General features: G+C 38.2%; 1 protein-coding gene across 1 annotated transcript in view; it reads right to left on the minus strand.

Moving 5' to 3' along the window:
- Window positions 1-8,270: 8,270 nt before the first annotated feature.
- The window catches only part of SLCO5A1 (solute carrier organic anion transporter family member 5A1), a gene marked incomplete at its 5' end in the record, with an annotated part of 79,881 nt that continues 74,182 nt past the window's right edge, over window positions 8,271-13,969 (minus strand). The window contains 3 exons of the mRNA XM_013942884.2: window positions 8,271-9,400; window positions 10,941-11,005; window positions 12,509-12,750. Coding sequence (XP_013798338.2) covers window positions 8,943-9,400; window positions 10,941-11,005; window positions 12,509-12,750 — 765 coding nt within the window. The remainder of the gene's footprint in view (window positions 9,401-10,940; window positions 11,006-12,508; window positions 12,751-13,969) is intronic.

Raw genomic sequence — 13,969 nt, forward strand, 5'->3', positions numbered from 1 at the left:
TGCCTCTGCTGTGGCCCTTGCACCACCCCACAGTGCTTTTAGGTCCTGCCAAGGTAACCCATTTATTCAGTTTTAAATTAGCAACAATATTCTTGATGTGCTAGAAATCTATTGATGATAATGTCATCCACAGCATATTTGAGTTAACAGCTCAAGTCTTGGATGCTAATGACATTAAAGGGAATCTGCAAAATGTCTTTTACATGGTTATATTTATTTGAAATGAAAATGGAGAAGTCTTACTTTGAATCTGGAAGTCAAGCAGGATCTGGATCCCAAAGATTTGTCTGCTGCCTTCGTGAACAGCAGTTCTGCTGTACTGCGTTTCTTCCCTCGCTGTGAACATCAGCTGAAGCTGTGCCGCTGGCTGAGGACTCGGATCTGCTAGGTGCTATGCACAGTGCCTTAGTTTCTGACTTCAGCCTGAAACTAAAGGCACTTAGATACTTCATAAAGACAAGCTGTGTCTTGGACTCACAGCAGTCACATGACTAAGCAGTGAGGAAGTTTCATAGAAAGAAGCCACAGATCATTCAGCAGTGAAACATGTAATACAGGGCAAAGTACTTTAAGTATGAAGGCTCAATAATGCAACATGTCTTGAAAAAGATTTTCAACTTCAGCCTACTCTTTTAAAGACCAGCTGCCTTGGGACAGACTTTTCATCCATGGATACATCTATACTACCAAATAAAAGTGGGGCCAGAACTCTAAAAACAAGTTGCATGAACTAGCTCGCATCCACACTGCTAGACCAGACTGGCTACCCCCACATTATATAGCACTCTTGAACCTTCTTGGCTTCAGGCCCTGGCCCTCATTTACTGAGTCATGTGGATGGTAGGTACTCTTGTACCCTGTGTATTTTTCCAAATATGTCAGTATCTAGTTCATACAAATTTGTATTTCTTAGAATGTAATTAATGAGTATGTAATTAACCAAACAGTGCTAGAGGAAAGTGTGGAATTTTACAGTTTATTTCAGTGAGATCAATACTTAGCTGTGATTCAGCAGTCACTGAATTCAGGGGAAAGATGTGTTTTTGTCTAATTGAGCACCGAAAAGTCCATCCAAATATTTCATCACCCAATCCAGGCTGATTGCACACTCACCCAGGCACCATTTTTTCCCCTTTTCCTTTTTTTGTTAGAAATAAAACACACTTGATATGCTATTTTTTATTTTCAAATATCAAGTATTCAAGAGTTTGTTTTGTAAACACATGTTTACAACAGATGCTGACAATAGATTTCATTAAACAATGTATTATACAGCTTTAAAATTACTCTAAGCTCTGCTGAGAAATAAATATCAATTAAAAATCCCCATAAAGGAGCCTAAAGTATGCAAAAAAACGCATAAACCAATTAGTCTCTTTTTAGCACAGCACAGCACCCACGCGCTCATACAGTCATACATACTCTACAAATTTCCTTAATACTCTACACATTTGCTTAATGATGAATTTTTTAAAACTGAACAGTTACAGGCAGTGTGCCCACTCCATGTTCCTAGCATACTACCCACATTAATTTGTTGCTGTTCTGTTTAAATCATTTGGTAGAGGTATGCACTGCAGCCAAGGACAAAACTCCCATTTGCTCCAGCAGGGCAAAGAGCAGGCCTTTACAAGGAAAGCCTTCACTGAAATATGTATCACAGTGATTCCAAATTCACTTTTGTATAGAAATTCAGTTCAGGATGATTTTGTACAACTTTTTATTTTGAAATTTCCCTTCACAAAGCGCTGTTTCCAAACACCTTTGTTAAAGAGGTAAAATTTCTGACCTATCAGTCTGAGGTGTACCTCTTAGTGCTATGTAGACCATGAATGCCTCCTCTGAATGAGCAGTCCAGACACAACAACACAAAATAATTTCCTTTCAGAATTCTAAATGTGAGGGCGATATTTTGTCTCCTATTTGTTAAAACCAAAAACATCAGTTTTAAATCCTGGCTTACTTGAAAGTTGGCTGATTTGGCCTTTTTCCATTGTTGGAGCTAGAATTTGCTCTTATTCTACCCCCTTCCTTTTGGTATCTCATGGAAGAATATTAATATTTCAAATTTGAATCCTCAATTTATTTCAAACACTTACTGATGTAAGTAGGAGTTGCTTGGGTAAGAAGCCCCAGAATTTAGCCCAGTGTTTCTCTTCATTCCTATAAAATCTATTTTCAGTGTCTGTTTAAGCAAAGCCACTAAATAAAGTAACATTCTACAGAAAGATGAATACATCCTACGTTAGATTTCTGTGGCCTATATAGCGTCTACTTTAGTTGTTAGTGCTGGGCCAAATCCTGTACTGCTTTCTGAAATGACTTTCCCACAGAAGGGCTAGTTAGGAATTGGTGCACTAGGAATTATGAACACTGTCTTTGCTGGAACAGTTCCAGACTTCAACAATAAAAGCACATGCAGTTGCATCATTGACATGCCTTGAATATGTCATTTAAGTCATAGTGAATACATCACAAAACACTTCAGTGAGCACCACAGTGTTGTTTAGCCATTTGTTAAAAGCTTATCGAGCTGGCTCATTCTTCTTTGAGCTGAACAATGTTTTGGATACTTTTTGTAGTCCTTCGTGAATTCCACAGCTTTCCACCCATTCTATATCATGAACAAAATCTTATTACAGGATAACATTGTGACAACTGGCTTGAGATAGAAAAAAACAGAAAACAAACTATACAGAATGGATGATGCAATAATCAGAACAGTAGAATTGAACCTGAATGAATAAGCATCTAAACACTTGAAAATGAGAAAAGTTTGGAGCTACTTTGAACTTACAGAATTAGGCCTGTGGTCAAAAGGCTTGCTTAAATCAATAGAAAATAGCTTATCTGAAAGATTGGAGGCTTATGGGTTTCTGCTAAAAACTACAGTTATTAACAGTATATGAATATGGATATTATCAGCTGTCCTCTTTAATTAATATACTACGTTCTATGGAAAGGATGGGGAAAATTTCCTTGCTGAGGACCAAGCAGGCTTTCAAACCTTTGGCCACATGGTAACATGTATTAGTGAGATTCAATAACAAGGTAGGGAAAAAGAATCCTGTGAACTCTGGCTACACCCTGTCCCCAAGCTGAAGCTTCCCCATCCCTAGTCTATGATAATATTTACATTTAACCTTTTAGAATTGTTATACAGAAAACAAATGTTATAAGAAAAAAAACCCTAATTCTATACCAGAGAATGAATCTACCATCATGATGAGGACTATCCATCTTCTAAATACTTTAAAGGATAAAAATACATAAAATCTAGTCCAATATGTGAGGAACCTGAAATATGTTAATACAGGTTTTCCTACAACTGGCAAACACTGTCCAAAGCTACCCAATTCATATTCCAGTCCAGGTAAATCTCTGTTATCAGGTGTTTTGACCAACTGGAGAGCAGTGGAGAGAAGTCACAAGTAGATCACTTCATCTGTGGGAACCCAAACAATGCAACATGACTTTCCCTAGTGCCATTATAAAAAAGATGTTATCGAGAAAACAGAGAAGGATAAACTTGTTAAGGAAGTAGTTTTTCATCAGGCTATGAAAACAGCAGTACTAACCAGTGAACAGAGTACAAAAGCTTAACAAGCACTTGATATCACTTACTTCACATACATTTGCTAAAGTGCCAGCTTGTCAGGGTCCAATCCAATGTACTGGGCCAGTTCTTCAGTCTCATCATTATACTGATGAGGCTGATAATCTGGCACCAAAATAGCAGTAAGACACTTTGGACCTATTTATCACCAGTTTTATATCAATATACCACCAGCAAAATCTGTGGTATTACACACAGAAAGTGTAGTAAGGCAGCAGTAAGTCAGGCATTTGGGGGAAAAACATGCAAGATCAGTGCAGAAGGTGCTGAACCTCCTCCCAGCCAAGCTCCCTGGAGTTACATGGAGCAGACAGTGCTGTCTGCACTGTCCACATGAGTGGGATACTGAAAATGTGTCATCTGAACATCTAGGTCCCAGTTCTGTGAAAGGGCACAATTTGAATCTACAGCACTACTTCAGCAATTTCATAGGCTTTAAGGCCAGAAGGATGTCCTTATCTAAACCATCCTCCCATATAACTCCTAGATTTTCAGCCAGAAATTCATAAAACACATGAATGGCTGGAAGAACTAAAATGTGTCTTTGGGTATGTCCAGAAAATATTTGAATGCAGAATTGATAGTTATCTGAGATGATCAGACACTAGCCAGCTCTGGCTGGATTAGATGACATTTTACTGTAGTTAGCACAGCTCTGAACCTACCCTAGCTGGATTTGCTGAGAAGGCAGCTCATTTAGCATTAGTCCTCTAAAAGTCAGACATCCAGACTAAATGTGCTTTTGGGCAAAGGAACTCCTTTCTGAATGTATGTGAGCTTCAGTCCAATACTTAACTGCATGCATTATTTTTAAGTGCATCACTTAAATGTATAAGCTTACACACATATTTAAGTGTTCTGCAGGATCAGGGCCATGATGGATGAATACTTAATGCTATGAAATGTATGAGGAGATTTGTGCCCCTGCTTCACTTAGAACACAGCAAGCTCTGAAGAACTGCACGTCAGTACCTGCATTTTTAAACATACTGTGGCTGGTCAAAGAATTGAAAGCTTCCAGTTAAATATAAATTGCACCATAATATTCTACAGATATAGAGAGCTACGTTGTAACTGCTCAAGCTATACTGAAAGAATATAAAATGCCACCAATTCCAAATTATACCATATTATATCTAATCTGTGCATGGGGAAAAGAGGACCAAAATGCAGGACTTTGCCTAGACTTCATAAATATGGTGTCCCACTCTTCAGATATTCTTGACAAGACCACAACCCCTGAAAGCTCTACGCACCATTTTCCTGATGGTGCTGCACTCATAAGCACCCAAGACCATGGGTCCCTTTCTGAAATTTTCCCTTTTTGGAGGAAAGAAGGAATGAATGGGAGACTAAACAGGGATGAAGGTCTGTTCAGCCAGGTCCATGCATTGGGGCCACTTCTCATGTCCTTCACTCTAAATCATGAATACCTGGTGTAAGAGGAAAATAGGCTGTCCTTGTGATGACATGATGGCTCTTTGTGGACTTGTAATTAATCTCTAGATGTCGTTGCTCCACATTATCCCTGGCTGGTTAACTGGAGGTAGAAAACTTGGTTTTGCTACTAGTAACAGACCGTTGGAGAACAGGAGCCCTGCTTTATCTTTCTTGTGCTTTTTGATAACCTAGCTTTAGTGCTTGGGGGTGGGGAGGGAAGGTGGCAGAAGTTATGATGAGATTAAACTGAAACCAGAATGACTTCAGGATCTTGGTTTCTACAGTCTATGGTCAGATTGTTTCATGGCAGGATGACAGCATGATTACCTTCACTGGATGATAGATAAAGATGCTTTTTTCTTGTGAGGCAGTCTACCACCAAGCACTGATGGTGAGTTCTCATAAGGATGCACAAAACTTCTCTTTTGACTCTGCTTCCTCCAGGAATTATAACCTCAAAAACTAGTAGGTGTCTTCAGCAGGTCTTAGTTCATATTTCAGTCAATGTTGACAATGTTGGAGATACTATAGAAAGTTCATGTGTTTTCCCCTGCCTGCCTTTATTGGCTCAAATTAGACTGTTGTAGCTTGTTCATAAGAAAGCCTCCTTTAGGAACCAGTCAAAAATTAGCCAGAGTCTGAGTTTTCTTTCCTTCAGAGGATGCTGACATAATTAAATGATCTTGTAGGAATTTATTTATAATGTCATAATTATGTATAACAAAAAATACTGGAGAATTTTTATATTTATGTTTTGCATATAATTTTGAAGTCAAAATTAAAAGGCTATAGAAAGTATGCAAACAAGACTTTTTCAGTATTTCTGGAGTGAATATCTTTCCCTCTACATTCCAGTTTCTCAGTCATTTTAAGAAAGAATGTTTTTTAGAATTTGAAGCATGAGGATTTCCAGAAAAATAGAAATTCTCAATTCTGACCACCTCTGAATTCCCTTGAAACTAGCTCAGAACTGCAGCAGTTGCAGAGCTGCCACTTTTTTTACTCTTATCCTCTGTGACCAGTGTTAGTTCCTGAAGATCCAACAAGCCTCATCTGCTCCCACTTTTTATTCCTATAGAGCAGAAGTCCACAGAAAGCATGCAAGAGAACAGAAACAGGACAGATGACTCAATTCCAGCCTTTTACGATTCTCTACATGATCTATTTCTGAGGTATTGGAAAAGATTGTCTCTCTTCACATCATCCTCTGTTGATTAAAATGGGTTGGTTTCTTACCCTCTCTCCTACCACTTTGCCTCAAATTTTGCCAGGGCAGGAATTTCTTGGTGCAAGCAGCATCCCAGACTCTAGCAGAAGGAGCCATTTTTATCATCTGCTCTGATCTGCAATAGCCAAAGAAAGGTACCCAGTGCTTTTGAACCAAGGAAATTTAATCTTGGGGAGAAGAAGCATAGAAGCTATGTCCCAAACTGCACACACTGATTGGGGATGTTATTGGGCCTAGCAGCAACCCAAAAATAAAAAATACTCAGGCTTGTCTCCAAAAAGCTATTAATAGCTAAAGAATAGCAGGAGGTGACTTAAAGTGCTACACTTCTCATTAATGTCAATAATATTCTTCCATGTTACAGTAGGGATAAAAGCTAGAAACATCTGTGAATTTGCAGCCACAGAGAGTGGAAGTCACATAAATGAATGGAGACGCTCTGTGACAAACAGTCACCATCTCAAGCAGGCTCTGAGACCAGTGTGGTGGGTAACTTCACATACCAGTCAGTGATGGAAGGCAGCTGGCAAAGGAGGAGGAGGGGGAACTCTGTTCTTCCCAGGTCAAATCCATGGATGCCAAAGAGAGTTTTGCCATTAACTTCAACAGAAACAGGACTTGGGTCCATGTATTGTTTGATGAACTTACATATTGTAAATTTAAAAAAAAAAAAACAACAAAATCGTTTTTACATTGCCAAAGCCTCCCAAATATTTTTTACTCTGTTCAAAAATACATAGAAGTTCTACTCTCCTACTTATTTTTATGCAAGCTCCCCACATGGCAAAATCCAGGCCTTCCCATCACTGAATCCTCTAAAAATAATTAAATTCATTTCTGAAATTTCTAAGATCTTCCCTGCAAGGCAAGATACAGCTCTGACTTCTTAGTGTCCACCTGAAATCATTCTCCGCCCTTTGAGACATCATTAGTACATCATAAGAAGGGGACTACAAAGCCTCCAGGGTAAGATATGAAATGCTACGTACATTTGATTAAAAAGTCTCAATGTCTCCAGGGGATAAAACACATGATAGTAAGCTGGAATAAGCAAAGGCTACATCACGTCTCCTGGGTCCATGCTTGGAGACAATCTCTATTCCTAGCTCATTTCCTGGAAGGGTGGACAGCAGTCTCAGACTTTGCCTTCAAAGAAAGCTTTAAATGAAGCTGAGAAAAGTAGTAAAGGCAGCCACACATGGGACAAATGATAAAACTACTTGAAGAGAAATCCATCTGTCCATCAGAAAATGCAACACCACACCTGATGGGAGTGCAATGCTGTTCAGAAACACGAGCGGGCACCGAGGGAGGGAAGCGGGGCAACATCCCTGCGGCTCACTGCCAGCACCCTGGAGGGTATGGTGCTCAGGAGGTGAGACAGGTGGAGCTGGGGTAGGAATGGAGGTAATCTAGCAGTCTGAGACAGCCCTCACTAGTCTTGGCCACACTCTCCTTCATGCTGGCAGGAAGCACACTGCAGCGGCAGTGCCGAGAAACAAGGGGAAAGCTCTGGGCTATGCACTGCTGAGTGCAAACCTGTTTCCAGCACCCTTGAATCATTTCTCAGCTAAGGCCTGCCAGCAAGCTGTGCCATCTCGCCTCCCTCCCTGCACCTTCCGCTATTGGCAAGAGGCTGCAAAGCCCCAAACAGCAGGTGACTCACAAAAAGAAGCCATTAGCGCTCTCTTGAGATTTTTCCCCTAAGCTGAACTAGACCGGCATGCATTTTTGAAGTACAGCCAAACACTTCCTATCAAGCTATAATTGGATTTTTTCTTCTTCAGGAAAAGTATGGATTTGGCGTTAGCAATGGTCACCCAAATAACTGCTTATATCATTACAGAAATATGCACCTATCTGTTATGGTGTGTGTGTATGATTCCTACATCTTCATGTTCTTACAAATTAATACAGAAGTTTTTTACTCCAAGCATTACACTTTTCAAGCCTGTGTATTTGTTAAGAATTACTGCATCTTATCAAATGAAAATTAATGCATGTTTTAACAGGATAAAGATATTATGTCTCAATATTTGCTAACATTACCTGATGCATAACTTTCGTATGGCTTAACACGTTATTAACAGTACTTTAAACCTTATGTTCTTTTTTGATCTACTGCGTATGTCTGAAAACAGCCTCTTTCAAATTGAGTTGCAGTAATGTTTTTTAAAAGCAAACTTTAAACTTAATTTGCTGCACATACAATTATCCAAGTAAGTTGCATAGTTTAAACAAGTTCAGTTGTGCTTTGTAGCAGAACTCACAGTAATTTCTCATCTCTTAAAAATATGATTTGTGGATGTGAAGTTATGATACATTTAAGCATTTTTGTGAAGTCTAGACATCAATGATATGAATTTTTTTCACTCTTTCACTGAGTTTTGCTGTTCATAATACCTCACCCTTACATTGATATTAGATCAGAGCATGGACATTTAATGGACACACCCGAAATAATTACAAAGAGAAGTAAGAACTTGGGTCGGTTTGAGGTATCCAGCCCTCAGAAACATACTATGGGTGTTTGCATTAAGCTTTGTTGGTTTTATCATGTGTTACATTTAGATTAAAAATAGAAGGCACAGGTGTTTCACAAGGCGCCGTATCTGAGTCAACCAACAAAACTAAATATTACATTACCAAGCCAGGGGTCTACATGTCAGCAGTGACTTCTTCCAATGCATTTTCATTTGAGGAATTTATTGCTTCTGAAAAAGGGCCAGGGTATGTCTGTGCTATGCAATTCATTCCTTGTGCCACACTGATGTCTCCACACTGTTCTCCACGACAGCTGAAGGTAGGGCAGGATCTAGCCCGTGCATAGTTTTGCTGAGGTCCAGCTTGGCCTACCATCTCACTCACAGTGTTCACTGGCAAAGACCTCCACCTCTGTCTCTGCAGTTGCTCTTCTTTATACTTAATGGAGTACCAGGCCAAAAAAATAAAAAAGAATCCTACAAACTTGAGACCAGCTGCCAATCCAAAGTAGACAAAACGAAACGAGGTGACATCGTATTCCCAACAAGATCCTTGTACGCCACAGTCCTGTTGCCAAAGCATGCATGTGGTATCAATAACAGCCCCAAAATAAATTGGAGTGGGAATGTAGGCTGAAATAAAAATAGCAACAAAAATAATGTGTTAGCATACAGTGGAAGACTTCTAAAGAAACTACATGCCTTAGTCAAGCAGGTGTAGGTCAAGAAGTTTTGAGAGGATTTCTACTCCACTGTTCTCCCCTATATTGTGAAAAGTGGAAGACTGGTCTGCTGATCTGCCCAACAATGCTATTTATCCCACACACCATACCAACGATGTGAAAGAATTCAAACAACAAATACAATGCAACGCCACCTTACAATAGTCAATGCCTCAATCTGGGGTCCCCAGGCACTTCTGCATGAACTACATGTTGCCCAAAATAAACTGCAGTGTTGCTCTCAGGAAATAAAATGAGGCAGAGGAACAAAATATGATGTTATTTCCAGAGCACTGGTTATTGAAAATCATTACCTGTGAGCTGGGAAAGATGGGGGTTGCTGCTACAGATTAAGGCAAAAAATTAAAGCCCCAAAGAACATAAAACGTAATTCTCTTACTGAAGATGGATGGAAGAAATGGGAGAACTATTATTTTTAAATTGTTCTTTCAAAGAAATCTTCCTCAGAAATAGACTTTAAGGCTGCCACAAATGTTGCTAGCCTGTTAAATGCTCCTGCTTTCCCTGGAAATATGACATATTTAAGACAAGTCAAAAGAGGCCCTTCTCAAAGAAAACTTCCTCCTTACTGACCAGGTGCAACTATATGGGCTTTCCCTCTTGTTCTTGTTTATAATAATCATTGCATGCCCTGCTCACATTTTTTGTTGTAGCTGAACACCTGGAGTGCTCTTTATAGGCAGGATTTTATAAGTTCAAAAGCTTGAAAGAAATGACTTTGTGTAAAAAAAAATTTAACAAGCATTCTTTTTGCTTTGAAACATTTGAAATTAAACCTTAAGATACAATTGCTTCTTATTTTAGAAAAGTGAACAGCTACTGCTATTGCTGAAAGCAAAAAGATATATCTGCTTCTTTTAAAAAAAAACTTATAAGATGATAATTAGTAACTATATTAATATGTGCAATAGATACATAGGGTGAGCGCTGGTACTACATCATCTTTTCCAAGTAACCCTTGTTCCTGTCCTTGAATATGCAATACTATGTTCAGGAGAAGAACAAAATTGAAGATATACTTACTGTTGCTATGGACAATATTTAAAAGAACTTTACTGTTCTTACTGTGTTATCTAGATGGATCAGAAAATTATCAAACTTTTTTTTTTATAAGAAAATGTTAATTTGTCAAAAAACTAATCATTTATTGGGAAAATGACTATTTCGACATATCTCTTTTTTAAAGGATTTTTAAACAAAATATCTCTTTCTGAGACAAAGACGTTGTCACAAAAAGTCAGTAATAAAAATTAAGATTAAATACAAATCTCAGTTACAAAGTTCAGAAGCTATTAATTTTATGTTCCTAATGACAATCAGTGGCAGATTTATGAAATTTCAATACTTTCATAGCACATTTAAGCAAAACGTGGTGAATCTTTTGGAAACACAGGGATTTATATGAATGCTTCAGTAACCGCAAGACTTACCAAGAGTTCGTAATAAAACAAACTGCATTCCTAGTGCAAAGGGCCGTTCCCCATCTTCCACAGACCTAGCAAGCAAAAACAAAAGTCCTTTGAAGAAAGTCATAACAGATAAACATTGTGGTAAGTTTTAGCCTGACCTCCTGGCTTTTCTTCTGAGCTATAATAAATCTCCGTCTCAATTTTTTCCATTTAGCCTCTAATATTGTTAAGTCTTATTGCTAGGAGAAAATAGCCAAATCCTCCTGTCCCTGTTTAATCAAAATCTCGGTCCTGTCTTTGGATCATTTTTTGCCTACATAAGGCCTGAAGAATTTGATCTAAAACTATTATGGAAATTGGAGAATAGACCTAAAATGTTCATGTTTTCTCATAATAATTTCTTTTTTTTATATATAATCTTGTGCTTTATTTTCTTAATCTTTTTCAGACCAGTGATCCTACTCTAAATGGAGAATTAAGTTGCTGAAAGCTGGAATCTATCTCTGAATTTAACAGATCTCTGCTTAGTATAAGCATGTCAGAATTGTATTAGGAAACATATCAGGGATTTACTAAAATTGCTGCAGTTCCATCATGGAATATTACTAGTTTGTACCCAGTCCTTTGAGAGCCTGACATTTTTCCCCTTGAAGCTAATGGAGGACACCTCCATTACCTTGGCTGAAAAGGAACAGCATTCCAAGAGACTGCTTGGATGCTTATTATTACAAGTAGGCAACTTGTAGTGACAACAGATTATGAGATAATGAACAGACAAACAGATGACATTCAGTGACCGAAAGGTCATGGTTGCAGAGTCAAGCACTCACTCAGAAATTGAGAAATCAGAGAAATAATTTGGGCCACAAAACTTGGATGGATGCACTGTACATGATATGGGACCCATCTGGTTTTCACTGAACATTGTAAAAACCTCCTCTGAAGATTTTCCTTAAGGATGTCAATATTGTAAGGTTCACTTCAGTATTAATATCTACCGATTGAAATTTACCTTTTTATAATTACCCTGTGCAATGACAATAGAAGACACTACCTTTCCATACAAAGACTGCACCTTTTTCTATCCCTAAACGACCATGACAATAACACTACTACAGCATATTACATAACAATTTCAAAATTCTTTTGAAGAAAAAAGGGAAGGCTCAACAACAGGCATGTGGCAGGAATGAACAATTTTAAGAAACAGAAAAGGATAACTGAAAAATGGCCTCTCTTGATTGAACTATGAATGAGTCAAATATTAACTTTTTCTCATTTGGATTTGAAAATCCAAACCATCACCCTAAGGAGGTTGAACATTTCTTCAGGAGTAATCATTTTTTTACATCATGCTTTTACATATCCTCTCTTTACATTGTCTGGGAATTGCTGGTCATTTCTCGTTTCCTAAAGTGCATTATCATGTTATATATTCCTTATAAAGGTCAGCCCTACTCTAATCACCTTTAAGAGATACATAAGCTTGATGGAATTAAGCTGCATTAGGCCAGACTCTGTGACATAGACTCTAGAGTGATTGTAGGCACAGTATAAATATCTAAATAAACATATAACTAAACTCTTACCTGAGTGTCACTATGATTGCTGATGGCTGGGCACATGCTGTTATAAGGGTAACTATGAAAAGAAATATTAGGAATGGGATAAGGGTATTGCAGGTTCGATCACACTTCCCAGAAACAGCATAACCATTTTCATTCAGGTAGGTTTTGACAATGACCAGTCTAAGCTGACTGCGCTGGCCCACCGTCGGTGGAGTAATAACTTGGCGACTTTGGACACAGGCACATTCTGTATAATTTCTTACCTAGGGAAAGTGAAAAAGAGAAACACTGAACATTTCTGTATGAAAGCTTCTGTGAGAAAGACATTGTGCAAAGACTTTGTATGACAGTCTCATGTAGTTTTCTCATCGGGAATCAAATACTACTTCTCAGTCAGCAGTCTTCTGCCTCCAGCATTATTATCCCAAGTACAGACAAGTACAGTTTTGAAGTTTGCTTTCACAAAACCCAGGAACCACGCGCACTAAGCTACGTAACTTAAGCTACATCTTAAGGTTGCAAATTAAAACACTCAGACATTAGGAAATATCTGAATTAAGACTGCTTGTCAACTTTAATTTATACCTCTGTACGTGCTTGTGTTATCGCATAGCCTTACGTTTTTCCCATAGGATTTTGCTGAACATCTTAATGAACCATCCATTGCTCCAGTATTTTACCTTCCATTTTCAAAATGTGGCTCCAGGTACTTTTTCCTCACACTAATCATATTCCACTACAAAGACAGAATGACTCATATTTCATATGGATTTTTCTATGGCACTCATCATTATTCTTTATCTCTTTCAAAAAGATTAATTTATCTTCAGAACAGTTACGAGATGAGACAGTGATGTTGTTATCTCTATTTTGTAGCTAAGTAACTGAAACACAGATCAAAACTTTCACAAACATGGGTAGCAAATTTGAGACAACTGGGACCCCTTTTTTCCAGTTTATTTTTCATTATATACAACTTAATATATTCTAAACACAACTTTTCCTGCCTTCAGATACAGATTTTGGCACTCAGTCCTTCTACAAATGACACTTCTCGTTATTGCTCATGTCAATCATCCAGAATAAAAAGAACACAAATGTAATGACCAACTGGGAGATGTTTGGTTTAACTGACTTGCCTAACATCACTTAGGAACAGAGGCACTGACAGAATCCAATTTCCCAAGGCAGCACTCAGCTGCCAAATATCAGCTGAGTATCTGCTTTCTTCCTAAGATCCCTCACCTTATTCTGTTTATTGCTTCCAAATAGGTATCCTACAGTCTTCTTTCCTACATAATCTTGATTCATCACCAGAGGAACCAAGGCTGTGCACTAAATGAGACAGAAGTCTTATGCAGAAGAAATGCTAGAGTGTAGCAATGTATATACACAACAGGTATGAACTGTACACAGGCATTCTCTTCTCCTACTTCCAACTTTTGAGGTGGTTAACTTGGAAAACATTATACATTATAAACT

This window comes from Apteryx mantelli, chromosome 2 (genome assembly GCF_036417845.1).
Source record: "Apteryx mantelli isolate bAptMan1 chromosome 2, bAptMan1.hap1, whole genome shotgun sequence".
Classification (NCBI taxonomy): Eukaryota; Metazoa; Chordata; class Aves; order Apterygiformes; family Apterygidae; genus Apteryx; species Apteryx mantelli.